Genomic DNA, 26,658 nt, shown 5'->3' with positions numbered 1-26,658 from the left:
AGATTTTGTCACCTCTGAATACTTACTATGGTTTGAAAATAAAAACATACAAAAATCCACCGTTTTCTTGCTGGGGTGTGCCTGTAAATACCATTGTCAATACTGCGCTTTGTTCTTATTTCTTGGATAGTCCTGCTTCATGCTCTAAAGTGTTAAGTCTACACCAAAGTCTGATTTTTCTGGTAGGTTCCAGTGATGGAAGCTTGATTCTGCAGAGATACAGAACAGGTAGCAGTTGTGTGCTGGCATCTCTTCTGCCTTTTTGGTGTTCCATAGTCTGTGTCCTCATAAGTGATTCCAGGACACATGCTTTCCTGCTGAACATCTGTGTCAGCCCAGGTTTTCACAGAATTGATTACCTCCCTCTTAGATTGACCCAAATCATGATGTACATACACTAATTTTAATCTTTCCTGCAACACTCCAGCATGTCTTGACAGGTCTTGACAGCCTGTACTTCATGTGTCTTTCCAGGATTCACTTGATACCTTTTTTTTTTCAGTCTTGATGTTAGGTTAACAGTTTACATAACTGTACCGTAAGGCTAATTTCTTGACTGTGAGTAATTTAAGACATGCAGAGTGATACCCAATTTTCAGCGGTATAGTAAATGGTGAAAATGTTTGCTTCATGTTGATAAATATGTAACTTATGTTACCATTGTAATTTATGCAGGATAGACTGGAAAGTTTCTGGAAGATGGGAAAAAAATAATAATCAGATCCTTTGAAGTGATGTTGAGGGTGGTTAGCAAAGCAGTGCAGGTATGTGTCAGAGACCTGGACTTTTCCACACTATGGACTGAAGCAATGTAAGGCTGATACAAGCAAGTGATGCTGATAAGCCATAAGGAACTTCTTGGTATATGGAGAGGAATCTTGGCTTCAGAGTATTTTGAGGATGGTTCTTGCCCCTATACATTTTAAAAGTACATTTTGGAGTCTGCATTGCAGCTTGGACTTGGCTTTAGGTCACAGAGGAAGTGCAAATCCAAGCCAGAGGATTTCTCAAGGAAGGAATCTTCCAGATGGCTTGTGGTATATATAGGTCATGTGTTGACCTTAAATTTCAGGTTATGTTTCTGCTTACCATAGCAATGGCAACATAAGGACCAAAAAGCTGGTGAGAGATATAACAGTGATGTGGTTGATTCAGCTGCATCACCTGACAGATGGTGAAGAGTTTTTGAAGGACAGATCTATGTGTCTGAGAGGGAGATGGAACAGCCAGAGGTATGCAAGGAGACAAAGTGGGGCAGTAATGCCTGCTGAAATCCAGTTGGGCTAAGGTTTTAAAGTAGAAGTTTGTAGGGGTGCATCTTTCTTGAATCCTGTTGTGTTGTGCCTTTTATTTTTTTTCTCCCATGTCTCATTGAGTTTCTGTGAACAAATAAAACACATTCCCTCTCTAGTGTAGCTTGGCTGAATCATTCAATTTCATCACAACCACAAGTGTTCAGAACGCTTGTTGTAGCTGGATGCAGGCCCACTGGGCCTTGCTGGAAGAAATATACCCAACAGAAAGTGCTTCTTAATCCAGTGTCATGGAAAGCTGGGGGTCCCCTGCTTTCAAATATTGCACAAGGAAAACAGAAGTTCATTTGAATAAGGCTCCATGTTCACTCCTTGCTCCTTTGTCAACAGGGGTGTGGTTCTCATCTGGGCCTTGTTTATGCACTAAGCCTGTCTTGATGCTTTCTGCAAAGCTGTGGGTCTGAGCACATGGGTTTTTCTTGGAACATATTTCAGAATCCAAACCAGCTGCTGCAGCTCCTTCCCTTCTGCAAAGCCTCTTCAAGTCATACTGTGGTTTTGTGGCTCTTTGTAGATAGTAACCTACTCACAGCTGCTTTATTCATGTTGCAGGGTTATTTTTAGAAAATATTGAGGTAACATGATTCTATGTAGCTTCTTCAAATGCTCCCTTATCTCTTTGTGTGCTCTCCATTCCTTTCTCTTAAACATGCTTTACCAGCATGCTTCAGCAAAGAGAAAGAAGAAAAAGCATGCCTCCAGCTCAGGTGCTGAAGCCTGTCCCTTCCAGCTTCTAAAATGAAGGCTTGTGGTTTAAACACATGCTCTGTGTGTTTGGAAGCGTGCGACTTTTTTGCACGTATGCACTCTGAGTGCTCAGCACCCAAAAATCAGAGCCTGTAAACAGTCTGGTGCATTAGGAGATCGAGACTGCTGCTTATTGAAGTGTTGTCTTGGCAGGCAATACATTTCATCTCTTTGTAATTTGATTGCTGAGCTTAAATGGCAGGTATTCATGGTAATGAATTTCCAGATTTTTCTGTTCCTTACTAAACATGTGCAGGTACTGTGAAGATGAAGCAAGTTTGTGCCCTTAAAAACTCCTTTCAGTGTTTCTGCTATAGTGTATGCATTGAGCAAGGCAGGGATTTGACACTGAGACTGAATAGAGGAAGTATGGAGGAAAAAAAATGGTTATTGTAAGTTTCAGTGAAGTTTGTGCATAGGTTGATCTCTGTCGTGGTTCCTATCTGTGGCATCAGTGCCAGAAATACAGATGGATATTCAACATTTAATACTTCTCTAAATCTTGGACTGAATCTTAATAATTCTTTTCCTTTAAAATGGTAAAGAAAAATGGTCAGAAAGGGGGTATTTACAGGATGAAAGTAGCAAAGGATAACTAAATGTGTCCAGATGCAAGGCTCTAAAAGTAGTGTTGTATCTGCTGAGCCCTCAAAATGTACCTGTGAGGCATAATATCAGAGGTGTGAGAAAGTCTGCTTTGCAATATCCTTCTTTGTAAAGGGAAGTGCTTTGCCCAGAGTGTTTCTCTATCACATAGAGCGCTGTGCCATGAGGGGTTGCTGTTACATTAGAGCAGTACTGTCTGTTACTGTATAAGAAGTGAAACGTTTGTATCAGTACCTTGGTGTACTCCTTGGGGAGCTATGCTTTTTCAAGAGAAAACACTTCCAGTAACCATTACAGTTATAGGTCTTTGGGTGTTTATTATTTTATAATATGCTTTCATGTTTCTTTTTAATGAAGTGTAAATTCTAACTCTGTTTTCACTGTGTCTTCTCCTTTGTTTTGGGCAGCCTGACTCTGCAGTGTTTTGGATGTGAGAGAAGTGTCATTTAATTACATCACTGCTGTGCTGGTGGAAATAGGGCCTGGCCTGTCACAGGCTGCTCTCCTTGAGAAAAAGAATTCTCAGTTTTCTTTTTTCAGCTGCAGATGTACTCCTTAAAACCTCAGTTTCCTACATGACGATAGGTCTGTACAGGAAGGGAGTGAATTTCATGGGCATCTGGAAATCAAGAGGGGGTACAGGATAGAGCCTCCACACAGAAAAGGTACATGCATCAAAGTATTACTCCTGAGGGAATAAACTTGAGAGAAGAAAGTGAAGATTGATGCCGATGAGTTCTTGACATAGGTGTTTGCCTTATGTCTGCTCTTCAGATTCCTTCTGTGTGCCCTGTCTGCCAGATTCATCTGGAATTTCAGATCTGCAAACAGCAGAGGAGCCTTTCTGTTTAGCTGCAGTATGTGCATGCTATTTCACCTGAGGCTGCTAGTTTTGAAGGCAAGTCTCTGAAATTCCAGAGGAATCCTAATTTGAAGACATAAGCATTTTATTCATCTTTTTTTTTTTTTTTTTTTTTTTTTAATCTGGGCTAGAGTAGTAGCTGAGGTTTCAGGACTGATTGCTGTCATTAGAATGTTGTTTCAGTACAGGCCAGGACTGTTTCTCTAGGGTCTTTGAATTGACCTATACATCTGTTATGGAGAGTGAAGCTGTGGGCATTTATCCGTCTGCACTGATCTTTCATGCACTTGATGCTGCGGTAAGTTCACTGAAGTCCCAGCTGGACCCAACTTGCACTCTACAAAGTGCAAAACAATAAGAAATGTCATTGTTCTGAAGAGATGTACCATGGAGAGATGCAAAACGGGTAGAAGAATACTCAAAGATTGCAAAAGACAACCTTCTTAGCTTTCTCCCCTGCCTGGGAGCCAGGTTCATCTAAGGAAACATGGGGACACCCCCATGTGGAGCAGTTAGCTCTGTTGTCACTGATGATGATGGCAATATTTGCTACTCCAAGTTGGGATGAGATGGCTTTATTTAACCATCTGTTTGTGATAGATTCTCACCATTTTTTTCTATTATCCACAGATTATTTCATGTCCATATGCCACGTTTTGCTGCTCCAACAACTTTTCAGAGGACTGCTATTTTTAGACCTGAAGTCTTCATCTAGCAAGTAGCATGTTAACTCAGACTAGTGCCTGGTTCTTCTTGCATTTCTTTCATTTAGACTCAATTATGTGTTTTGGGGTAGAAGATCTGGGATGAAGCAGAAACAGGTTTATAAATTGAGGGAGGATTTGAGAACATCTGTATTCTTCCCCCTCTTTTTTTTTTTTTTCCCTGCACTAACTTAGATTTTTCTTTGAAAATTCAGGGAATTCCCTCAGCACCTTCAGTTTTAATGATAAACTGATTAGTTTGCTTTCAGTGCAAATTCAAGCTGAATTCGTTTCCAAGGATGCATAACAGAGGAGAGCTAAAATGCTGCAGTCTCCTGTGCATTCTCCTACTGCGTGTTTAAGAATCATGTGAATTTTGTTTAAATCAGGTATGAGAAGCCTATTTTAGAATCATAGAATCCTTAGAATTGGAAGGGACCTCTGAAGGCCATCTATTCTAACTCCCTTGCAATGAGTGGGAACACCTCAACTAGATCAGGTTGCCTGGGGCTTTATCCAGCCTCACCTTGAGAGTCTTCAGGGATGTGGCATCAAAAGTTTTTTTTCCTTCCTAATCTAAACGTACTCTCTTTGAACTCAAAACCATTTCCCCTTTTTCTGTCACCACAGAGCCTTCTAAAGAGTCTTCAGGTCTTTCATTAGTGTGAAAGTAATACCATTTCTAATCTGTGAGGCTTTAGGACCATTATTCATATCTACTCCTCAGATGAGTGTTAGTGTTTTTAACAAATTAATAGGAATAATCACTTACCAGATTAAAGTCTTGAAGCCTGTAGACCTGTGATCTGGAATGTGTTATGCAATTAAAGAGAGCCCTTAGCAGGGGTGAAAGGAACAGAACGTACTCTTAAGAGACTACAGAATACAGCCACGTGCCATCTAACGTGGGTTAGAAAAGTGGCAGGCAAGAGGACACTGGCTTGGGGATGGGGATATATTTCTCTGAATTAAACGGCTTTCTTGAAATTGATATGATTTTGGATTCTACAGGAAACTGTTCTAAAAGGAGGAGAAGGGAGAAATCTGTAACGACATAGCTGCAATTCCTCCTTTTATTTCATTAGCTTGCATAGCTGTGCCAGCACATGCTCTAGCCAGTCTTTTTTTTTTTAATAAAGGTATCATTTGCAGGCAGGTTTCCATATGAACAGAAACAAAGACTCAATAGCAAGAAGCTTCATCTCCTAAGGAAATCTTTCTTAAAATATTCTGGTAGGTTATGAGAGTTATGCTTTCTTTCTGGTTCTCTGAAAAGCTTTGCAAATGTTGAATTATTTCAGGAGACTTCGCTTTAAAGATATTAGCTATAAAATGGAGAAAAAAAGAGTTGAGTTTGTGTCAAGTTTGAAGCATGAGTTGTTAAATAAAACTGAGGCAGATAACTCTGAGAGAATGAGAGAAGAAGTGTTATCCTGTAAGTTCATATTGCATGTGTTATTTCACAGGTTTGCATGAAATGTGCTTTGCTTCTAATTGAAGTCTGAAGCTGTTGCTTAAGAGCTGCACTCTGTGGAACCACTCAGGAAATGCTGACCTGACTGTGGGGTGCACTTCTCCTGTGTAACAAAAGGAGAGGAAAAAAAACCAACAAAAACCAGCTAGCTTTTATTGGCAAGGGAAACTGGCTTTACTTTTGTCATCAATCAGCTCTAGGTTAAGGAACCAGGATGCCTCTTGGGTGAACTCTTAACACTTCTCTCGCTGAAGGGCTGATTTTTTCAAGAGCTATTGGCAGGTCTGGAATAATTGCAAATACATTTGCTGTAGTAAAATACATTTTCAGTGGCAGACAGCAGAAGAATTCAATGAGGGAACTGCAGTCTCTTGATGACTGTGGAAACTTAAGTCATCATTGTGGCTGTTAGTAAGTAGATCAGTCTATTTGTTTGATCTGTAAAGAACCTGAAAGCTTGGATCCTGTTTTTGCTATGATCTGAGGTTCAGAGCAGAAATCTTACAAACTGAGTTAACTGTGAGCATGTATCCATTAACACTTGGAAAATGTGGCTTGGATTGCTTAAAGGAGAGAGAAATGTAATGAAAAATTTTCAGAAAATTAAAGGCATACCCTTACAGACGTTTGATCAAAACTGATGGGCTTTGTAGGCCTGAGGACATTCTTGTGTATTCAAAGAAATCAAAGTGTGATGTGAAGTGGAAGTTGGAACAGCAGTTTGTTAAGTTAAAGCGAAGTAGACCATCTGACCTGTTGAAATATTTGATTGCAAAGTAAGTTAATGTAAGAATTTCATGCTCAAGTAGATAATATGGTGTTAAAGGTAGAAAGCCTTCTTTTTTCTTCTGCCTTGGTCTCTTCTGCAGAAACATTGCTGTAATTTATCATGGGAAATTCTCATAATGAGGAATTGGCTGGCGTAGATGGGAGGGTGGAGTAAGTGAGAGTCAAATACTGTGTGTCTCAAATAAAAAACTGAAGGAAGATATCACAAAATTTTCCCTGAGAGAAAAGATTTAAAACAAACAATAGCAAGAAGAAGGAGGTAACTTAAGAAAGCAACATCTTTTTCTAAAAATTACTATCAGACTCTTAATTTGGTATAGCAAGAAAACGACAGGCCTCTGTCCAAAACCACATATCAGAGCAGCAGCGATGAGCTGTAGCATGTGTTGATTTTATGCTAAATGGTAACCTGGAGGAGGAAGGAAGTGAAAGCTGACTCAGGACTGGTGTCTTCCTGTTGGTCAGCACTGAGCAGGCTGATAGAGAAATGCAAGCAGAGCTTGAGCATAGGTATGTGAATTTTTCTGTCTGCTGAGGATGCAAGTGTTAGAGGTGTGCATGTGTATAGAGACTGGGTACTGTCACAGTTCCAGACCAACCTGCAGTAATTTTGTGACATGCTTGGTAATGTAAGCAGTGGTATTAGCTCCTATCTTGGTAAGTCTGTTCCGCTCAGGTAACATCTCAATACACTTATTTTTTCTTTCTTTTTATCCTTCACTTTTTGTTGTTTTATTTGAAGCACTGCCTTGATGTCAGACTACCAGGAAATCTCAGATGTATGGCAAGTACAAAATTCAGGACTTTACATGGCCATGGAAATACAGCAGTAGACTTGTGGGAGACAGAAGGGTCTCTTCAGTCCCTGTGTGGTGGTCTCAGGAGGTAGGAAGGCTCTTACACTGCCAACTCTGCTGGTACTAATGAAGTTCAAGTCCGCCATTTAGATTGGTGCTAGCCATCTTCTGTGGAGGGGATTTCTGGCAGAAAGGGCAGGAGGGAATCTCCAGGTCAGACAAGATTGCCCAGGCCTCCTGAAATAGTACTGCTGTCTTACAAGGACTTATATGGGGTGGGGATCTAAGTCATTGTTACTGTACTTTACTACTTAACAGTTCTTAATGCAGTGGACTTGCATTGCACTTGGCAGCTCCAGCTGACAGGCTGGTCTGACTGCATCTGACCGTCAGTGTGTTTGTTTAGTGCTGACAAAACAAATCTAGCTCAATCTTTTTAGAGTCTGACTTTTTTTGGACCCATCTTAGTCACACAAGCTCATGTATTTTTCTCGTTGGGTAAAGTAACTCCTTTGCTTAGTTAGAAGCATGCAAAACCCTTCACTGAATTATTTATTTATTTATTTTTACCTCCATCACAGATCATGTACATGTACAGAACTCCAGATTTCAGCAGGTGTCTGGCTGTGGTGGTACTGTGTGATGTCCATCTGGCAGAATCCCTTGGGCTCCTTTTGTAAAGTGACATTACTATGCAGATTATACAAATACTTTAATAAAATCACTTTGCATATGGAAGAAATAGATCTTAACCTGCAGATGTTCATGGTGTATCCTTCATTTTTACTGGCCCTTCTGTTGCTGACCTGAGCTACTTCTGTAAATCTGTGGCCATCTGTGTTCTTTAAAGCAGCAACTCTTCATGCTTGTGGTAGCATTCAGTTTTCTTTTGGCTGTGTACACTATTGAGTGCATGTATGTAAACACTGCAAAGTGAAGGGGCAGCTTGTTTTTATGCCCAGGCTTATGTGGATAAGAAAAACTCCTCTGTTGCTTGTTCTAATGCAGAAATATATATTTTTCATGTGCGTCTTATTATGCTGATTCTGAGCTACCTCAGAAGTTGTTACAGCTTAGTGTTGTGTTTAAACTGTGTTTAGTTTTTTCTGGAAATCCTCTGTACAGGACAGCTGCTGAATTAGATGTTTTAGTAAATGTAGGACAGTAACTTCTAACATTTAACTGGCTGCTTAGACTATCCTTGTTCTGTCAGTTGGTTTCCTGCAGTTATGGAAAGTTACTGATTTATTGTGATAAGAGGGAAGCAATAAAACTAGCAGTATGAGGGTCCACAGTCCTGACAAACAGGATTGATAATTTCATTACTGTTCATGTTTTTGAGTGTTTCTTGGTTCAAGACAGCATGTTATTGGCATTATGAAGGTACACCTAGTCAGTTTATCAGACAGGCTCTTTTCCTTATTCAGCTTTTTGCATAATTTAGCACTGGGTGGATGGTAAAGATGGGATGCCCTGTGCTAGAAATTAGTGAGAAATCATGATTTAGCATTAAGGAGAGAATTTGTTTTTGCATTCCCTCTACTTGCATCATAAATGTTTGTGAGACGGGACTTTGGTTCCTGAGACATTTTCCATGGTGATGAGAGGTCTGAGTTTCTATCTAACAAGAAGGTTACAGGAGTAAGGGCTTTTTCTTTATCCTAACATCTAAAATAATTTATTTGGTGTTATGTACAGTCATTGTAATTCAAATGCTCAAGGCTAATGCCAAGTGGCTGCAGTATTTTTTATTATTATTATTTTTTGTAAGGCACTTAGTCTGGGTGAAACATCTGTTTCCTTCTCCCTGCAGCTCATTTTGATAGTTAATATGATTCTAATAACGTGTGCTGCTGTTCAGTGAAGGTGCCTGAAATGCACGTGAAAACTAATTGCAGCTTCTGCCGTTCACCATATTCTTTAAAAAAGAATTTCAAAACTTTTAAAATCTATAATGGCAGTTGTCTCAATTGCACCTGTCGTAGGAAACTGATAGAAAACTGTGATAGAAAGTATGAGAAGATCAGTTACTTAGCATTTGCCCATGCCTTATGTGCTGACTCTGTAGTTATGACTGTTGTTCTAACGTCCATTTCAGTTCTCCATGTAATGAGTAAGGAGAGTGTAGAGCACAGAGGGGAGAAATGGACTGCTTATATTGTTTTGAGTTTCCCTTCTGCATTAATTCACACATGGATTTTTGAGAGCCAGAACTTCTGGCTTGAGTCACATTGCCTTTCAGAGCTAAGTTTTTTGTATCTCTGCAGTCCATAAAAAATCGGGATAGCGGTGAGTAACTGAGTGCATGTCATCCAAAATTTCAAGCCAATTTTCCTAAGTTTTGCCGCTCCCTATGGCTGAGCGTGGCACACTCTGTTGTACAGAGCAGTTGTCACTGCATTAACAGAACCTGCTGCTTTGTTTAAGTAACTTTTGTGGCCAGACTCCTTGAAAACATCTGAAAGCACCTCTGTGAGCTGGTCTGACCTCTGGCTGGGCTTGCAGGTTGAGCTGAGATTGAAGATGTTTTTGCAAGCAGAGGCTTTTATTTATTTATTTATTTATTGAACTTATGTTTTTTTTTTCCTTAGCTATCAGAGTAACTGCTGTGCATTTGTTAAAGTTTCTTTAAAGCTTAATTAATACTACTTGATGTTGTAAAATACAGAGGCATTATTGTCAGTTCCTGGAAAAATCTGGCACTTCATTTTGTCTCTGCTTCATTTCAGGCTCTTGGTTAGTGTGAAACTGTAGGTCTGGTGAAATTAACAGAATGGTTGTTAGGAGTTTCTATCCCTGTCTTCCTGGTACCATCTATGTAGTTGAGATGCTGTAGCCGTGACCGTTTCTGGTATTGACTTGATTTGCTTTTTTTGGCAGTGGTACAGATAAGAAATGCTTTCACAAGCATGTCTTAGAGACAGTGGTACAGTAGCATCTCTATATTTAAGTGTCAAACACTGCCTACAAGGCGGTGCTACCAAAGCTACCAGTCCAACGTAATAAGACAGCTCTCACAGTAGAGGGCAAATAATGAGTGCTTGTTGTCAGGGTGCCTCTGATTCTGATGGTGAAATCCTCATGGCTTGAATTTCTTTTTGTGAGAACACTGTTTCAAAGGATGGATCAGCTCAGTTAATTTATTGTCCTGAAATGTGTTTCAAGAGGCTTCTTTGATAGGTGAGATTGCAAACTGTTAAACTAGAAAGGGAAAGAAATATCCTCAAGAGAGACCCGGTATTTTTCAGCAAATATAGCTATATATGAATGTATATTTTAAGGTCAACATTTGAAGAGCTCTTTACTCAAAACCTGAATCTGATTCTGCTTATAGAAATAGTGTGTTTATCTAAGGCATTGAGCTGTAATTTCAGTTTATACCATGTTAGCACAACTAATCCTTTCAGTGATGTTCAGCTTCTGCCAATTCTGTCAATGGACTAATTGTGTGAAGTGAAGCATACAAGCACAGCAGTGTTTTATGTACTACATCTTACCACTTCCTGACTCTGTCTCACTACCTTCTTGCAGTCCTCTAGCCAGATCTGTTGTACAGTTAGAAATGCCCAGCTTTGACAAGCTCCTTTGCATTGCAGGAAGCCAACTTTTATAGTGCATCCATAGGAAGCGTCTCCACTACAGCCTTTCACCACGCAGGAGAGAGACTGAAGATGTAGGCAGCTGGCAAATGTGAAAGCGATGAAGAGGTGTTGTGAGGCTGACGGCGCTTTTTATAGAGCGTGTGTTTTCTGGGAAGGACGTAAGAAGGGAGATAAACAAGTGATGACTGTGGCAAGCTGAGAAATAGCTGCGGCAGACCAAGATGTGCCAAAGAGAAGATCCCTGCAAAAAGGTAAGGACGCCAACATCATCCTATCCTTTTTTCCTCCTGCTTGAATATTTTCTTCAACATCAGTGATTCTTCCTTTGAAAACACTGATGTTTTTGGAGAATTTTGTAAATACTAAATAGCTATTCAGCATTACTTTGGGGAAAAACATGGTAGTATTTTTGTACAGTAGCCCCCTCATTTCTTTCTCTTTTATTTTTCTAGCAGCTTTGCAGACTGTTAAAATATTGATAATAGCTAAACAATCAAGAATACCCCAGGATAATTTGTGCATAGAGAGTAATAGTTCAGAAAGATGCTGGTGTTGGGCAGGGGGAATTGGTGAAGAAGTTGATCGAGTTTTACAGAAGACTTTTTGGCTCAAGACTAGAAATAACTCTTAAAAGCACGTTTTCTCTAAGGTAAATTGTTTTTACTTAAGAGTCTGCCAGGAAGGATGTATGACTAGCGAGACTACAAATCTGTTTCAAAAACCTGTGTCATAATGTCGTCTATGCATCCAAAGGGAGACTGTCTAGAGGTTGATTTGTGTTCAAGTCTAACAATGCAGTGTCACAGTGTGATTTAGGGTGTTACTCAGCCTTGGCCTAAGTCAGTTAGCCAAACAAATGGTGAAATTCCTTTCATGGATGTGGACTTGTGCCATGACTAAAGGATTTTAAAAATCCCAGCGGTAGTGTTGTCAGCCTAACTGTTTTAATATAGTTTACAGCTAGTTCAGTATTGATGTTCAGTCATCTGATTATTATTTTTTTTTTCTTTCCTGATCTAACTATATGAAGGTAGTCTTAGTAACAAATAATTTTGAGTTTTAGCTTCCCTTATGTTTAAAAATGCCTGTGCTGGTTTTCCCTTAAACCTTCTCAATGTTCTTTGCTCCTGGGCAGATAGCGCATGTGTGGAAAACACAGTAGTGCCAGGCATTGTTGCAAGGCTTATTCCACGTTATGAGTAATGGAAGAGTACCTTAAAGGGTAAGGATACTGTGTAGTAGTGATGGCCTTCTAGATGGTAACAAAGCTTCTCCTGATTTTTTTGAGTAAGACTTATTCTGAATGCTCCTGGAAAACCCTTTCCCTATTACTTTGTGACTTATGGGAGCATAATTGATTATGTCAAACTAAGGTTTGGTTTCAGCAATCGGCCTTCTAGTTTCTTGGGTCTCAAATTATGCTCCAGATGAGCCTTCATGTATTTGACCAGGACCATATTTGCAAACTGGTATTTTGGTAAATACGTCTCTGGAAGCTGAAGTCTTAACTGTGGGACCAACTGCCTTCAAAATTTGTGTGTTCCAGGTTTTGAGAACCTGGAGGGCCAGCATTGCTCAGATAAGCTGAGCACCTTAACATATGACTGGAAGGTAACGGTAACAGATAATTACTTGCTAGCAATTCTAAAGCATGACAGACCTGGAGGCCTGGACTACTTTCTGGTTGGCAATTGTCATAGTCATGTTATTGAAAGTTAAGTTTGTGCACACAGAATTGCCTGTGTAATGGTCTTAGCACCTTGTTAGTCTCAGCACAAAATCTTGTGATTGAGATCTACCAGCATGGCTGGGAAATAACAGTAAGTTATTAGAATACTCTCAAGCATCTGGACTGAATGACCAAATTTTCATGTGCCTGAATGACTGTCCTTGTTATTTGTCTTACAGGTCCTCATCTTCCATCAGCCACCAGCTGACCACACTGTAGCAGTGTAGGTGTTGCCATGAGGACCAGGAGGTGTCCTGTCTGCTTTGCTGTTTATCTTTTGGTCCTGCTGGGCAAACACCAGAGAGAGTCCAAATATGTGGGTGGAGCACATGTTTTAAGAGAGCTGTCAAGCCAGTTGCTGTACATACATGCATCTGTGTAAAAGTACTCCAAGTCCAGGGGCCTACGTGGCACTGCGTGGATGTAAGAACTGCTGCATTTGTTGGTTTAGACCCTACTTGTTGAGAGATGATGCTCCGACGAGGATTTCTTATATTTGTCCCTCGACTTGTAGGCCTGCTGGTGGTGGCCTGTTGCTCTGTGTCCATCGTTTATATGTTGGCTTGCACACCCAAGGGTGATACTGAGCAGCTCGCCTTGCCCAGGGTGCATGGTCCAACTGCAAAGGAGGGATATGAAGCTATTCTGCAGGAGCGAGAAGAACAGCACCGCAACTACATCATTAGCTTGAAGAAACAAATTGCCCAGCTGAAGGCTGAACTCCAGGGCAAAAGCGAGCAGCTTAAGAGCATGCAGGATCAGAACCCAGATCCCCTGAACATTCGTCTTGACCACAGTAACCCAGAGAAGGCCCAGGTTAATCTGCTGGCTTTTCTCCGTGCCCAGATAGACAAAGCAGAGGTGCACAGCGGTGTTAAGCTGTCCACAGAGTATGCAGCTGTACCCTTTGAGAGCTTTACCCTGCAGAAGGTGTACCAGCTGGAGACAGGACTGACACGCCACCCAGAAGAGAAACCTGTAAGGAAGGATAAGCGAGATGAGCTGGTAGAGGTGATCGAGTTAGCTGTTGGGAATTTGAACAGTCTGGAGGGAGACAGCAATAAAAAGCACCGTGTATACACAACTTCTGACTTTGTTGAAGGTTTGTATGCAGACAGCAGTTTTGAGTCCTCTTACAGAGTTGGTGAGCTGATTCAGAGAGACTACCTTACTGAGGGAGATGGGATAATGTTATAACAGATGCATGGGACAAGGTTAGTGCTATGACCTAGTGAGGCTGTCTTGAATACAACGATAGGATGACAGCTTGTCTGGGAACAGGACTTCGACAGTGGAACCTGTTAGTCTGTCATAGTGACCAGCAGTGCGTGCTTACAGTTCTCTAGTCATGTGGTTGCTTCAAAACTGACAGAGCAAGGGATAAATGACCAGGCTGCAATTCCAACTTTCTATTACCAGTGTTAAGGTTGACAGCTCCAATTCAAATCCAAATAGTGTGGCTGCTCTGAGTTAAAAGGGCAGCAGAAACATGTAGGACAGGATTTCAGAGGGCTTGTTTCCAAGGGCTAATGATTATTTATTATTGACTAAGAAAGCTACATTTTAATTTGTAACATGTTGTCCTGCTTTCACTTTGTACAGAAGCTGGCACGTTACCTGTTTTGTTGTTCAGTAGTGTTGCCTGTGAGATTTAATCCACAGCTGACCTAGCTGAGTTTAAGAGTAGATTATTTTCCTGATCTTTAAATATTTTTACTCCAGAATTAGGAGGCATTTTGGTAAGATGCCAATCTTTCACATCTTTATTTTACTGAACACTAGGGATCAGGGCATGGACAGAGATCTGGGAATTGCTTGTCTGAAGCTGCACACTTCCAGTTTGCTTCCTTCTGTTTACTCATTTCAAAACATGTTTCTACTGTGACATTTCTTGCCATATACAATGCTTCATGTTCCAATGAAGTTATTTCTTCTAATAGAGCATGTTTTTCTTAAGTGCAATTGAGGATATTTTCCTGGCTACCAGTGGACCAAGGCAGAAAATAGAGTGTGTGAAGGCATGTGGAAGGGATAAATGCTGGAGCACAGCAGTTATTGGGGTGTTATCTAGCTGGCAAAGCTGACTGTTTGCTTTTTCTAGAGCTGCTCAGGACAACTCAGGCTCTTCTAGGAGATGTGATCAAGCTCTATGTTGAAAGTAATAAAATTTAATACTATAAGCTTATATCATCTAACTGTTTCAGAAATAACAGCATGCACAAGCTGAGTGCATCCCTTATCTAGAACATGTGGTTATTGCTTTTGTCTTAAGATTGGGCTGGTGGGAGGAATGAAACAAAAGATTAGTAATCAAGGTCAGAGACAAGTTCGTAACCTGAGCTGCTGCTGTTTATGTGACACTTGTCTTTGTTTTTACCCATATCAACAACCTTTGATACCAGCCTGAGTCCTTTTTACTCAGGTGTGTTGTCAATCTGGCAATTTAGCATAGCTAACATATTAAGCAAGAAAATCTGATTTGTTTGAGTGTCTTGTGGATTTCTGTATTCTTGTAGCTCACATCTGTTACCTACAGTCAGTTTTTCAGCACTAGGCCATTGCAAATGTATAGCAGTAGACAATGTGTCTTCTGCTAAACATGTGCATACTGTTATGCAAGGTGTGCAGAAAGAAGATATTTCTTCAAGTACCTATGCTTAAGGGAAAGAGTGTTATCTCTGTGACTGTGATATCTTTAAGTGTTGCATCCTTTGCAGTTTATAGACAGCAGCACTTGTGCACAAGAATTAGACTGTGACCCTACTGCCTTGCATCAGAACTAAATTCCTTCTAAGGAGATTTGCTGTTAACGTGAAATTTGGATACGCTTCTCAGACAGTTCTCCTTCCAAGAGTAATTGCTGACACATGGTAGAATTTTCCATTTTTTTTTCTTGCTCGGAACTAACAGAAGCACACCTTCCCCTGGAGCCTGAGATGTATCCATCTGGCTGCTGCTCTGCTCTTGTCTATTTACAGGAAGACACTTAGGTCATTCAGCTGCTATAATCTTGCCCTTGGCCCTTTTGTTCCTCCCACTTTCTGTACCAAGTTCACTGGATTTCTTCTTCAAGGAATTACTAAGAAATAACATGGAAAATATCAGAAGTCTGCGTATGATAAGCAGGCAAAGAGCTGTTATGTTTCCAACTGGATTGTTTCGTGGGCAGAGTAGCAGTTTTGATCATTAATTCCTGTAGGTTGCAGTACAGATGAACAGGGATATTTTACCCATACTGAATATGTGGCTTTTCCAGAGTACCATATTTTTAGAAACAGCCTTTTCAGGAGAGGTTTTTCTGATCTATTTCTCTAAGCCCTTTTCCCCCCCATCCTTTAGTTCATCTCTTAAATTTGAGGCTGTTTGTGTCTTTAAGTCAAATAGAATGTCCTAATAGCAAAAGTAATGTAGTGCCTTTGGAAATGGGGTGGAAAAACACAAAACAAAACATGTGAAAGGCAGGATGTTCTGCTGTGTGAGTCCCCACCATGACTCAAGACATTCAGGCTCATTTCCAAGGCTTGCTTCCTGACCTTGGGCAAATCACGCTGCTCTCTTTTTCTAAAAATGTTACATAAGCACCTAAACTGGCAAAAAAAAGTTTTCACTTCTTTAAAAGCAAACAAGCAAAAGAGTCCAGACGGTTAGAATTATGAATTTCTGTATTACCACCTTGCATGAGAGAACTTTGTCTTTGCCTGGGCTGCTTGTTTTCAGCTGTGCTAGAAGTCTTCAACAGAATTATTTTTGAAGAAGCCCCTGTTGATGTGTGTATAGCACTGTGTAGGGATGCTTGCATGTGCAAGCATGTCAGTCCTTTAAGGAGCCTCTTGTTTATTTGACAAAGCTTCTCCAGTTTGATGAATACAGTATATACCTCTGGAGAAGTGGTGTTTATGAGCACATTGTTTCTTGGCTGCAGTAGGAGAGGATGTAGAGGAGTTACAGATGTCACCTGGTAGGTGTTATTAAATTGGTTAATTATGTCTTTGTTATTATGAAAAATTTTGGTTCACTAAGTCAAAAATGAAGCATTCATATCTATTTCTCTCTAGAGAAAATGTATGTCAGACTTTTATTTTTGTTTTTTTTTAATTTAGTTTAATGCCAGAAGGCTATGTAATGCTTCCACAAAACAATTGCCCTTCACATGGCCTATGTTTAAAAACTAAGAGTACACCCAGCAATACACTCAGATTTTCAGCAAGTTTTATATAATACTGAGTAAGAAGAATTCAGAGGCCCAGATTTCCTTTTTCTGACCATCAGAAGGAGGAAATGCAAGAACAATTAGATCACCATTCAGATGATCTCCAGTGCAGGTTCAAGTTGAGTAATGGTAGATTATGACTTGTACCTTGGGCAGACTGATAGAAAATCCTAGTGAGAATCAAGAGCACAGTTCTAAAAGGTTGGCAGAAATATAAATGTGTGTATTCTTTGTCATTGGAGTCCTGTGTGATGCTGGAGGAATGGAGCATTTGTTCAGTAACCTGATATTAATAATGAAGCATGATGGAAATAACAGACGAGTACATTTTCTGCATATAGTATTAAGCAGCTGAAGCACACATTTAAGGAAAAACCCACTTAGGCAGTGGCAGAGAAGATAAGGCAGTCCACAGAACTCTTGCTAGATAAAATTGCTTCCTATGAATCTTTTGGATGTTCTTGCCATAATGCAGTGTAAGACCCTACAACGCAGAGTGAAGAGCTTGTGTCACTTGGCCATTCAAAGAATCCTTTCAATACAGAATGTCAAAGTGTTCATAACCAGGTAAGGAAGAAAAGAAAAAAGTCAACCTGAAGAGTTTTCTTCCAGACATGTTTTTCTTGATCCTTGAGTTTCTGAAAGGGAGTGGAGGGCAGTGGAATTAGACTCCTCTACTGTACTGGTGGAATAGCTGACATATTTACAGTGGGCTTAAGGAGTAGAAAAAATTAAATGCTGGGTCTTCTGAAATGTTGTGGATAGGGCTTAGAAAATGGTTTGAGTATGCACTGCTGGGCCAGAAATGTCATTTTGAGTGGATAACATCTATGACCTTTTGGCCACCTCTGTCACATTTAAGATATTAGAGTGTTTCAATAGGATGTGACTGTTGGTTTACGTTTCATGCCAGCCCTCAGCATGGGACCAGTTGCTCTCATGGAAGATGTTAAAAGTTCATTCCATGTAGTAAATAAATACATCCAAAAAATACTCTCTACCTACTATAGAAATCCTGTCAAGAAATGTGTGTGCAGCCTTCACTCAACAGTCCCTGCTTTAATGTAATATCTAAGCCCTGTTTGTGGTGGTGGTTTCTCACACAGTGTGCTGGGGCAGCTCACAGGTGTGGAGGGGGTGACCTGTGGCAGAAATGGAGGTATTGCTGTCTGTTCAAGGTAACAGTTCTTGGCTACTTTGTATGAATTAAATATCCTTTGAAGCTGTCCAGCGCAGTCTGAAGGATTTGTCTTGCTCCTACTCTGTACCAAATGCTACAGTGTCATCCTTGCACACCATTGCCCAGGAGTGGGCATCTTTGCCTCAAGGAAAGGGAAGTCTCTTAAGAGCTAAGGACCAGTTTTGTTCTTTGCCACAGGTGAAGCTGATGGCATCTGGTTTCCTGGTTTTATTACAAGGCTTTTCAGGGCACCTCCAGTAAAGAACTGAACGCATTGATTAGGAAATGGCTTTTCTGGGAGGTGCCCTTATTCACTCATAATACCAAAAGGCAGGTTGCCTTCCACACTATTTCTGCATCACTGTTACCATGCGTACTGTGTTCTGGGCTGGACAGTGCATGGTGTGCAATTGGATCAGTCTGAAGGGGGGGGAAAAAAAAGTACAGTGTGTCTACAGGATTATTTTGTGTGAGAGCAGATAGTGACCTTCAGGGGGCTGGAACTCAGCCAAGTGTAGGTGTGCACCTATTAGAATACCAAATAACTCCTACAGCCCAACCCATTGTCTGACTGCCTCCTTCAAATGATACTGAATCACATCATGGTTTAATGACAAATATTTCATGCCTCTGCTTTTTCAGCTTAGATGTAGCCTATTAAGACTGCATCTTTTTTCCCTGTCCCAGAGCTGAGTTTTACTGCTGAATCTTCTATCTCTTGTCTTCACACAGGTATCTACCGCACAGAAAAGGACAAAGGCACATTGTATGAGCTGACTTTTAAAGGGGACACAAAACATCAGTTCAAGAAGGTTGTTCTATTTCGGCCATTTGGTCCAGTAATGAAAGTGAAAAATGAAAATGTCAATATGGCTGACACACTTATTAATGTCATTGTGCCATTGGCCAAGAGAGCCAGCAAGTTTCGTCAGTTCATGCAGAATTTCAGGTAGGTCTCCATCCCAGTGCTGCCTCTCCTATATGTTACCTGCTAAGTAAGATGCAACTTCAGGAATTGTTGAGACCTTCCTCAGTAAAAGTTATGCTACATTTGTATAGCATTTTACTGTATGACTAAGAAATCATTTTTGAGGGTAAAGAGAGTGAATGGCATTTGATTCTTAATGCATTATATTTAGTAGTGAAAGCAACTGTATTTCAGTCATCAGGATTTCTGATTTTCACATATCACAGGATCATAGGGTTGGAAGGAATCTCTGAAGATCATCCAGTCCAACCCCACTGCTGAAGCACATTCCTTAGGAATTTGTAGTACCTGGCTTGTGTGTCTCAGTCTGTTTTGTTGGGCACATATTGCTGTGTAGCAGTGTAAGAATTGCATGCTGTCAGTGGAAGAAAAAAGTTTTTAGGGAAAATAGAGAGTTAGTGCTTCCAGACACGTTGCCAGGCTTTATTTGGGAAAATATTAAGGCAATAAAAGTCAGAAAGGAAATATATTGTAACTTCAGGATAGTTTGGGGTTGTTAAAGTCCTTTTCATTCCCAACATACATGTGGTCTTTGGATGAAAAATGTAACTGAAATGTAGCTTTAAATAGTTGCCCAGAAAAGGCTGTCTTAGCAACAGATACTGACTCCTGCAATGGGATTTATTTTGCTAATTACAGCCATCTATAAATAGGCTCCTTGTCTAAATTAACCATCTGAGAGATGTTTGTTTTTAGGATGGGAGAAATTACCCTCTGGTCATGCTGATGTCTCTTCTGATTAGAGAAAAAGTCTTGCTGATTATACTTTGTACAAATATGGCATGTGTAACATTAGGTCTAATTAGTTGTACCCTTAGGCTTTTGGCTTGGTCTCCAGGTGTTACTTGACTTTAGGAAATGTTCTTTAGCAAAATGCCAAAGATATGAACTTGGAAGTATCCATTATACAAAAAATAAATAAAAATCAGGGTTAAGAAGTAGAGATTGTATAGCCTGTTTAAAATCCCTCTTATCATGTTCACATAAGTGGCACAGTTAATGTCTGCTGAATCATTCTTCTTGGGTCTGGATGAGGTTTTTAAACAATGCTCTATTAAAAATAGCAAACGCTGTTTGGAGAGTTGTTATTCAACTTGCCTAAAAGTTTGTTAGTCTGCAGTCCCTTCTAGCAGAGGCAGTGAGCCTCTTGGTCAGTGTAGAGATCTCTGCTGGTGAATTATGTCCTCGGGAATGTCTTCCAAGTTCCACCCTTCACTGTCTTCCCCAGCAAGTGGTTGTTACTGAAGCAAGCTGACTTCTGGGACAAGTCATATATCTGTCTCTGTTTTCTAGGGAAATGGGCATTCAGCAGGATGGGAGAATTCACCTCACAGTAGTTTACTTTGGAAAAGAACAAGTGAATGAGGTCAAATCTATACTTGAAAATACTTCCAAGTAAGTATGAGTATCTGGTGTATGAGCAGTGATGGTGCACACAGTGATTGTATCATGAATTGGAGACTAGATTTTTTTTAAAAAAAAGAAAAAGGAAAAAGTCCTTAACTGAATTGGAGAAAAAAACATTCTTTGTATCAGTTGTAAATGATGTTATTCTGACAGTCCCCAGATTTTTGAAGGTGACTTTTAAACAGACTGAAGGCTGACTTCCAGAGACAGGTACAGACTATCTAGTAGAGCATGCAGGACCTAGGTGCTTTTGACCATCCAGCAAAAAAAATCTTGTCTTGATCAGCTTTGTTATAATCTCCATGCTGGAAGAAGACCTTTATTTATATAGATACTGTAAGTAATAGGGACACAGTTGCCTGCTGAAGATATACTTGTCCTGCTAAGTTTCACTGGGGGGTTTTTTAAGGTCTGCCCAAGGAATGTCTCTGACAGGAATGCTAGCATAGTCATATGCAGGTCAAGCTCTGAAAGTACACATAGTGGAAATCTCCTTGAGACTTTAAGAGACCACCTGTTCCCCTAAAGCACTCTCAAAACCCTAGCATGATAGATTTCTATGTTAGTTGTCTCATATTGGATTCCCATCCCCACTTCCACAAAGAGCTGGAAATGAACATATGCTGATGAATATTTTCCTACTCTAGATCAACCAATTTCAAGAACTTCACTTTTATCCAACTGAATGAAGAGTTTTCCAGGGGCAAAGGATTAGACATCGGTGCTCGAGTTTGGAAAGGAAGTAATGTTGTTCTCTTTTTTTGCGATGTGGACATATACTTCACAGCTGAATTCCTGAACTCCTGTAGATTGAACACACAGCCAGGTACTGCTACTTATAAAGTGTGTAGCCTTTCAGCAGATCCATAGCCACTGTGTAACACTTCACTACAGTATTCTTGCATTTGAATTGGTGATGAAGCTGCTGTAAATCATTCTTAAAACTTAGGCAACTAATTAAGACGGATAAAAATACCATTGCTGGTTGGCTTTTGAAAGGTTACAACACTCCCACGCCTACTGTAATTGAATTCCTTGCCTTCAGCACCTCTGTTTTCTAGAGCTGAAGCTTTTTGTTGTTTATATCCTCACATTTGTGTTCCCATGCAAAGAATATAAGCTGAGTTGAAAACTTATGTGACTTTATGGTTTTGGTCTGGATTGCATTTTGTAGGTGTGAGAAACGTTTTATACAGTTTAAAAAATGAATAATTAACCCATTGTCATTTCCAGGAAAGAAAGTTTTTTATCCTGTACTTTTCAGCCAATATAATCCCACTATAATTTATGGCCATCAAGATTCCATCCCATCTTTAGAACAGCAGCTGGTAAGTATATATTTTTCTGAATGCCTGCTTTTATGTGTACAAAGCTTTCAATCTGAAACAGCGCATGTGCTTTTAGGAAGTATTTCCCTATTCCTTGTGCACAGTGATGTGCATAAGACAAGAGTACTATGCAGACAAAATGAAGTATAGCAGTCATCTCCCAAAAGATATATTGATACCATTTATTTTAGCCCTTGTTTGTTACTTTATACCTAGAAACTAAGAATGTCAATTTCATTTGCTGCTCTGTCAGAAGGGATTTTTATAATTAGCAAACAACTCGTCCATGGCCTGGTGTCTTGGGGTAAAAGTCCCTGATGTTGCTCTCATCTCCTCTTTGCACTATTTGCTTTCCTTACATCTTGAGAAGTTGGTGCTTGCAACAGTTGCTCTTCTTGTTGCAAGTATTGCATCTGCCAGGGCCTGTCCTGTCCCAGGCTGGGCACTCTTGCTGTAGTTAATAGTTTGGGATTATTGGGAACCCAGCAACAGTCATAACTGAAAAATCCAGACAACCCTTTTTTTCTTTCTAAAATAAAGCATGCTTTAGACTATTGATGTAGAAAATGAGTAGTTGAGAGATTGTGGCAGTGTAGCATGTAGGGATTAAAAAATACTTCCTCGTTCACAGTATCTGTGAAAAGGCAGCCTTTCTTACTTTAAGTTGTCACACTTAAGTTATTTTTAATGTTATTGAAGTGTCTGCAACATCCTTTTTACTGCTTTTATCTCAGAGGAAACATGTTGTGGCAATACTATAGAATTTGCTTCAGCTTTTTGCTCTGTTAAGAGTACGACGGAGGTCCTCAGGCTTATAAACACAGTGCTTGGAAAAGAAATAGAGTTTAGCTCACAAACTCTCATAAATTCCACGAACTGCTTCGTCAGGACTGTGCAAATATTTATAGCTAATACTTGAATCATAAAATGTGATGCTTATTTCAGAAAAGCTTCTTGATTTCAAAAAGTACAGCCAATCTCATTTTTATGTAGATTTTTATATTTTCAGCCCACATTAGTTCCTGGGCATGGTGCCAGATCTCTGCCATTAAAACAAGACAGCTCTAGCCTGATACTTGGGCTGCTGGGAAAGAAAGACTTCTGAAATCTTTGAAATAAATTGATTGGTGCAGGAGCTATTTGTGCAGAAGCTATTTGCACTAATGGGAAATAATAACGCTAATGCATATGAGTAGCTTGCTTTGAGGGCATAACTATGGAGATTTCTTGTTACAGTGCAGACCTGGAAGATAAAATCTTATTTTCTTTTAATTGGTTTCTTCAGTGGCTTGGCTTCCTAGGAAGGAGAGAAGAAACTAGAAAGAAAGAGAAAAAGGAGCAGTAAAATAAGAAAGCCGCTAAAATGACAAGGCTTATGCACAAAAGGGGGAAGGCACATCACTTGAATGAGAAGTCAGGAGAGAGACTATTTTGGAAGAGGAATTTTTGGTTAAGGAAATGCTGCTGGGATTGATAAATCCAGAAATGGAAATCCTGCCTCATCTCCTGCAACTTTGTTGCAAAGGAAGCCAAAACTTTCAAAAATAGCTGCTTAAGGGTAGATTTGTAACTACCCCATGAGGATGGTGAAGTACTGCTGACTTCCTTACAGGATTTAAATACCTGTCCCAGTCTGAAACTCTTGAAGTCACTCGCATGTGTGAATTATGACCTTGGAGATCTATTTTTGTATATTTGCTTTGAAAATGATAGCTGTGGTCTCTAATTGCTCTGATTTTCTATCTATAATGTGCTATATTTTCATAGTCCATTTCAGTAGTGTGGGCAGTGTATCTGTTATGACAAAGACTTTTATGGAATGTATATTTATCTCTGAACATTTCTGGCCTCTAGTTTTAGCTGACAGCTAAAATAGTTAAGCGATGAAAATTATCCTTACCACTTCTTTAATTTTGGTCAAAACTAAGTTAATTAAGAAGATGTCATTTGTACAGTCAGGTCAGAACATGTTTTCTTCCAGAGGTCATGTGGTCCACAGTCCAGATGCCACCCATCAGCTCTATTGGAGAGTTTGGCTTTTCTGTCTTACCAGTCTGTTTCTTACATGTGATTTGTATCCCACAAAAAATTATTTCGGATGTTGATGTACCTCTGAAGAAGCAAACTCCAGGTTGTGGTGGGATATTTCTCTATTTAGGCTACAGCAGCAGCCAGGCAGCAAAACCTGATCCTTCTCTGCCAAAGGATTTACCCATAATAGCTAATGAAATTATTGTTATTCTGGGCAGAAGCATGCTATGAATATCTACAAGTGTTGGTAGATCAGCTACAGATTTGTGGTGTAGAGTAGATGGGCAGTTGTTCCTTTTTCTGACTGCATTTGGGAACTTGTTTCTCTGCTGCTCATGCTGTAAGCATTTCTACTACCATATACGTGTTCCTTTCCCCTCATGCAGGTTATCAAAAAAGAAACTGGATTTTGGAGAGACTTTGGTTTTGGAATGACTTGCCAATACAGATCTGATTTTATCAACATAGGTAAGAAAAATATGCTCAAATACATTGGCTGTTCTACTGAAAGTTAGAAAACTGTAATCAACTTTACTTTCCCTGGTCAGTGTGTGTCTATGCCTCTGCTTTGCAGCAGTGATCTGGCCAGGTGTTCAGACTGTTCCCAAGTGCCATAGAGGTTACCAGAATCCATGCACTGATTAGTACAATAAAGCAGTTTTGGCTGGTGGTGAAAGATTTGAAATTTTGGAATTTTTGAGACTTTGTTGGTAGAAAGCATGGCTGTTTTCAAAGGCTGAGTGGAGCTAGAAAACAGCTGTTGTGCAATTAATAGCATCAATTTTGGTAGTGGAAGTTTTTCTAGAAGTATTTCTAGAGTTATTCTGGATTTTCTTTGCGTCAGGTGGCTTTGATCTGGACATTAAAGGCTGGGGTGGTGAAGATGTACATCTGTACCGCAAATACCTTCACAGCAATCTCATCGTGATCAGAACACCTGTGAGGGGTCTCTTCCATCTCTGGCATGAAAAACAATGTCTGGACGAGCTGACCCCAGAGCAGTACAAAATGTGCATGCAATCCAAAGCCATGAATGAGGCTTCTCACGGCCAGCTAGGGATGCTTGTTTTCAGACAAGAGATTGAAACTCACCTCCACAAACAGAAACTGAACAGTAAGAAGACCTGAAGCCAGAAATATGCTAACAGGAAATGGGTTAAGACTGAAAGAGAATGGAGATTTCAACAGGCTGGCGGCAAAAGCAGATGAGGGAAAGTGCGCGTCCGCACTTCTGGTTTTTCTTAATAGGGCTTTAAAATTCTCCATTAGCCTGTCCAGCACTTGCTTCCAGGGGAGATCTGAGCACTTGATGAGATTAATGGTAATGGAGACAACCAAAATTTCACAAATACCAGTGTGATACAGTAACAAAGGATATGCTCTTCCATTGGAACGTTTGTAATGTGCATGCAGCTGTTAAATAGATTGACACTTTGGTGGATCAATAATAATGAGCTGTTTTCTGCATATCTAAAGCAGGCTGCGTTTAAAAACCTAGAGTTCCTGCTCTGGAAAGGAAATCTGATTGTTAACAGTGGTTAAGCTGGAGTGACCAAAAGTCTTTTTTCCTTTTTGGAACTTGGGTGGGGGTACAGCTGTGATTTACTTACAGGGTTATTCATCAGTTGATTCAGTGATAAGGGGTATCTCAGTGCTTTCTAAAATTCAGAAAAAGAAAACCCTGCCAATCAACTGTGATATTTCCAGAACATGTGAGGCTAGTATTGACTCCATTTTGCGCTCAGAAAACCAAAAGCAATCAACTGTGTCTGTGTCACATGAGTCAGATGGTGTCTTTCTGCTTTAGAATACTGTAAGTATTTCAATATTCTTTTTTTTTTTTTTTTTTTAATGGATTTGGTTTTGCCTGGGAATTATGTTGTCAATACTTTCAGTTTTCAAATTCTAGCCTTACTAGGAAACAGTACAACGTTCCAATGCTTGGAAAATGCTCTGCAGATCTGTTTTTCCTGGATGGGAATTTGGTTTGGATAAGCAAATTGATTTTACTGTAGAATCTGTGTGCTGGAAGGAGGAACATTTACGCTGGAGAAGAGGAAACGTATTTCAACTTGGATTTAGCAGGAAACTTTCTGAATGCCAGTTACAAATATTAATGAAAATGTTCTGACTTTATACCAAAGTATTCATTCTATACCAAATCTAGACTCTTGCCCAGGGCATAGCAGCTTTTTGTAATTAACAAAATAAAATTTTTTGATGAATTACCAAACCCTGGAAATTTTCTTATAGTAATTGTGTGTTCATAAAATTATCTGTCTTAATAGATTTTTTTTTTCAATGATTTAAAACTGTTCAAAGTGAGTTATTGCTGTTGTAGAGTGTTTTAATACTGACTGCTGTTTATCATTTTAATGTTTAACAGCTAACAAAAAATGCGTGTGTTTATCAATCCCATTTACTTACCTAAATGCTGTTTTTCTCAATGGTCTCTTTGTTTTATAGCCTCAGATTAATTCAAGGCAGTCTGAAACTAGGTTCCAATGTGGTTTTGGGGTTATTAAGGCTAGGGGCAATAAGTATAAAAGATAGCAGTTAAAAATGAATAAAATGCCATTTGTCCTTTTGCTGAGTGATAGGAAGAGTGTGAACCTCTCTAGAATGCTCTGCATGTGGAGTCTGCAGTGAATGTGCTACTACTGTTAGTACTTCTTCCTTTGATGTATGTTTGCATATTTGCCTTTTGTTAGATGGAAAGTGCAATGAAGGCAACTTGCATGTGGAACACCAAACACGTCCCAAAACAGTGCCAAAATACACAAGGATCTGCTGGAAAGAGACCTCAGATGCATGCTGAATGCATCTGAGGGCTGTGATCACTGCTGTTCCAAAGTGAAGTCTTTTCCTACAGTCCTGTTTAAGCTGGCTTT

The 26,658-nt window shown here is 39.8% G+C and overlaps 1 protein-coding gene across 9 annotated transcripts in view; it reads left to right on the top strand.

Annotated features, from left to right (window-relative positions):
• The window catches only part of CSGALNACT1 (chondroitin sulfate N-acetylgalactosaminyltransferase 1), a 36,187-nt gene extending 10,187 nt beyond the window's left edge, over positions 1–26,000 (top strand). For 6 of the 9 annotated variants that reach the window (XM_015861282.3, XM_085546586.1, XM_085546585.1 and 3 more), the window contains 8 exons: positions 10,889–11,145; positions 12,803–13,725; positions 18,746–18,962; positions 20,295–20,396; positions 21,056–21,234; positions 21,642–21,736; positions 24,154–24,235; positions 24,612–26,000. In XM_015861282.3, coding sequence (XP_015716768.2) covers positions 13,092–13,725; positions 18,746–18,962; positions 20,295–20,396; positions 21,056–21,234; positions 21,642–21,736; positions 24,154–24,235; positions 24,612–24,895 — 1,593 coding nt within the window. In that variant the 5' untranslated portion in view covers positions 10,889–11,145; positions 12,803–13,091 and the 3' untranslated portion in view covers positions 24,896–26,000. Of the gene's footprint in view, positions 1–6,948; positions 7,006–10,888; positions 11,146–12,802; positions 13,726–17,297; positions 17,401–18,745; positions 18,963–20,294; positions 20,397–21,055; positions 21,235–21,641; positions 21,737–24,153; positions 24,236–24,611 lie in introns of those variants that run through there. The other 3 variants (XM_085546589.1, XR_014945779.1, XM_085546590.1) reach the window with 3 other exon arrangements.
• The last annotated feature ends 658 nt before the right edge of the window (positions 26,001–26,658 follow it).

This window comes from Coturnix japonica, chromosome 4, assembly GCF_054131305.1.
Source record: "Coturnix japonica strain WE chromosome 4, WE-NBRP24, whole genome shotgun sequence".
In the NCBI taxonomy this organism is placed as follows: Eukaryota; Metazoa; Chordata; class Aves; order Galliformes; family Phasianidae; genus Coturnix; species Coturnix japonica.
The sequence above is the reverse complement of the archived record's forward strand: the minus strand, read 5'-3'. Positions and strand labels throughout refer to the sequence as shown.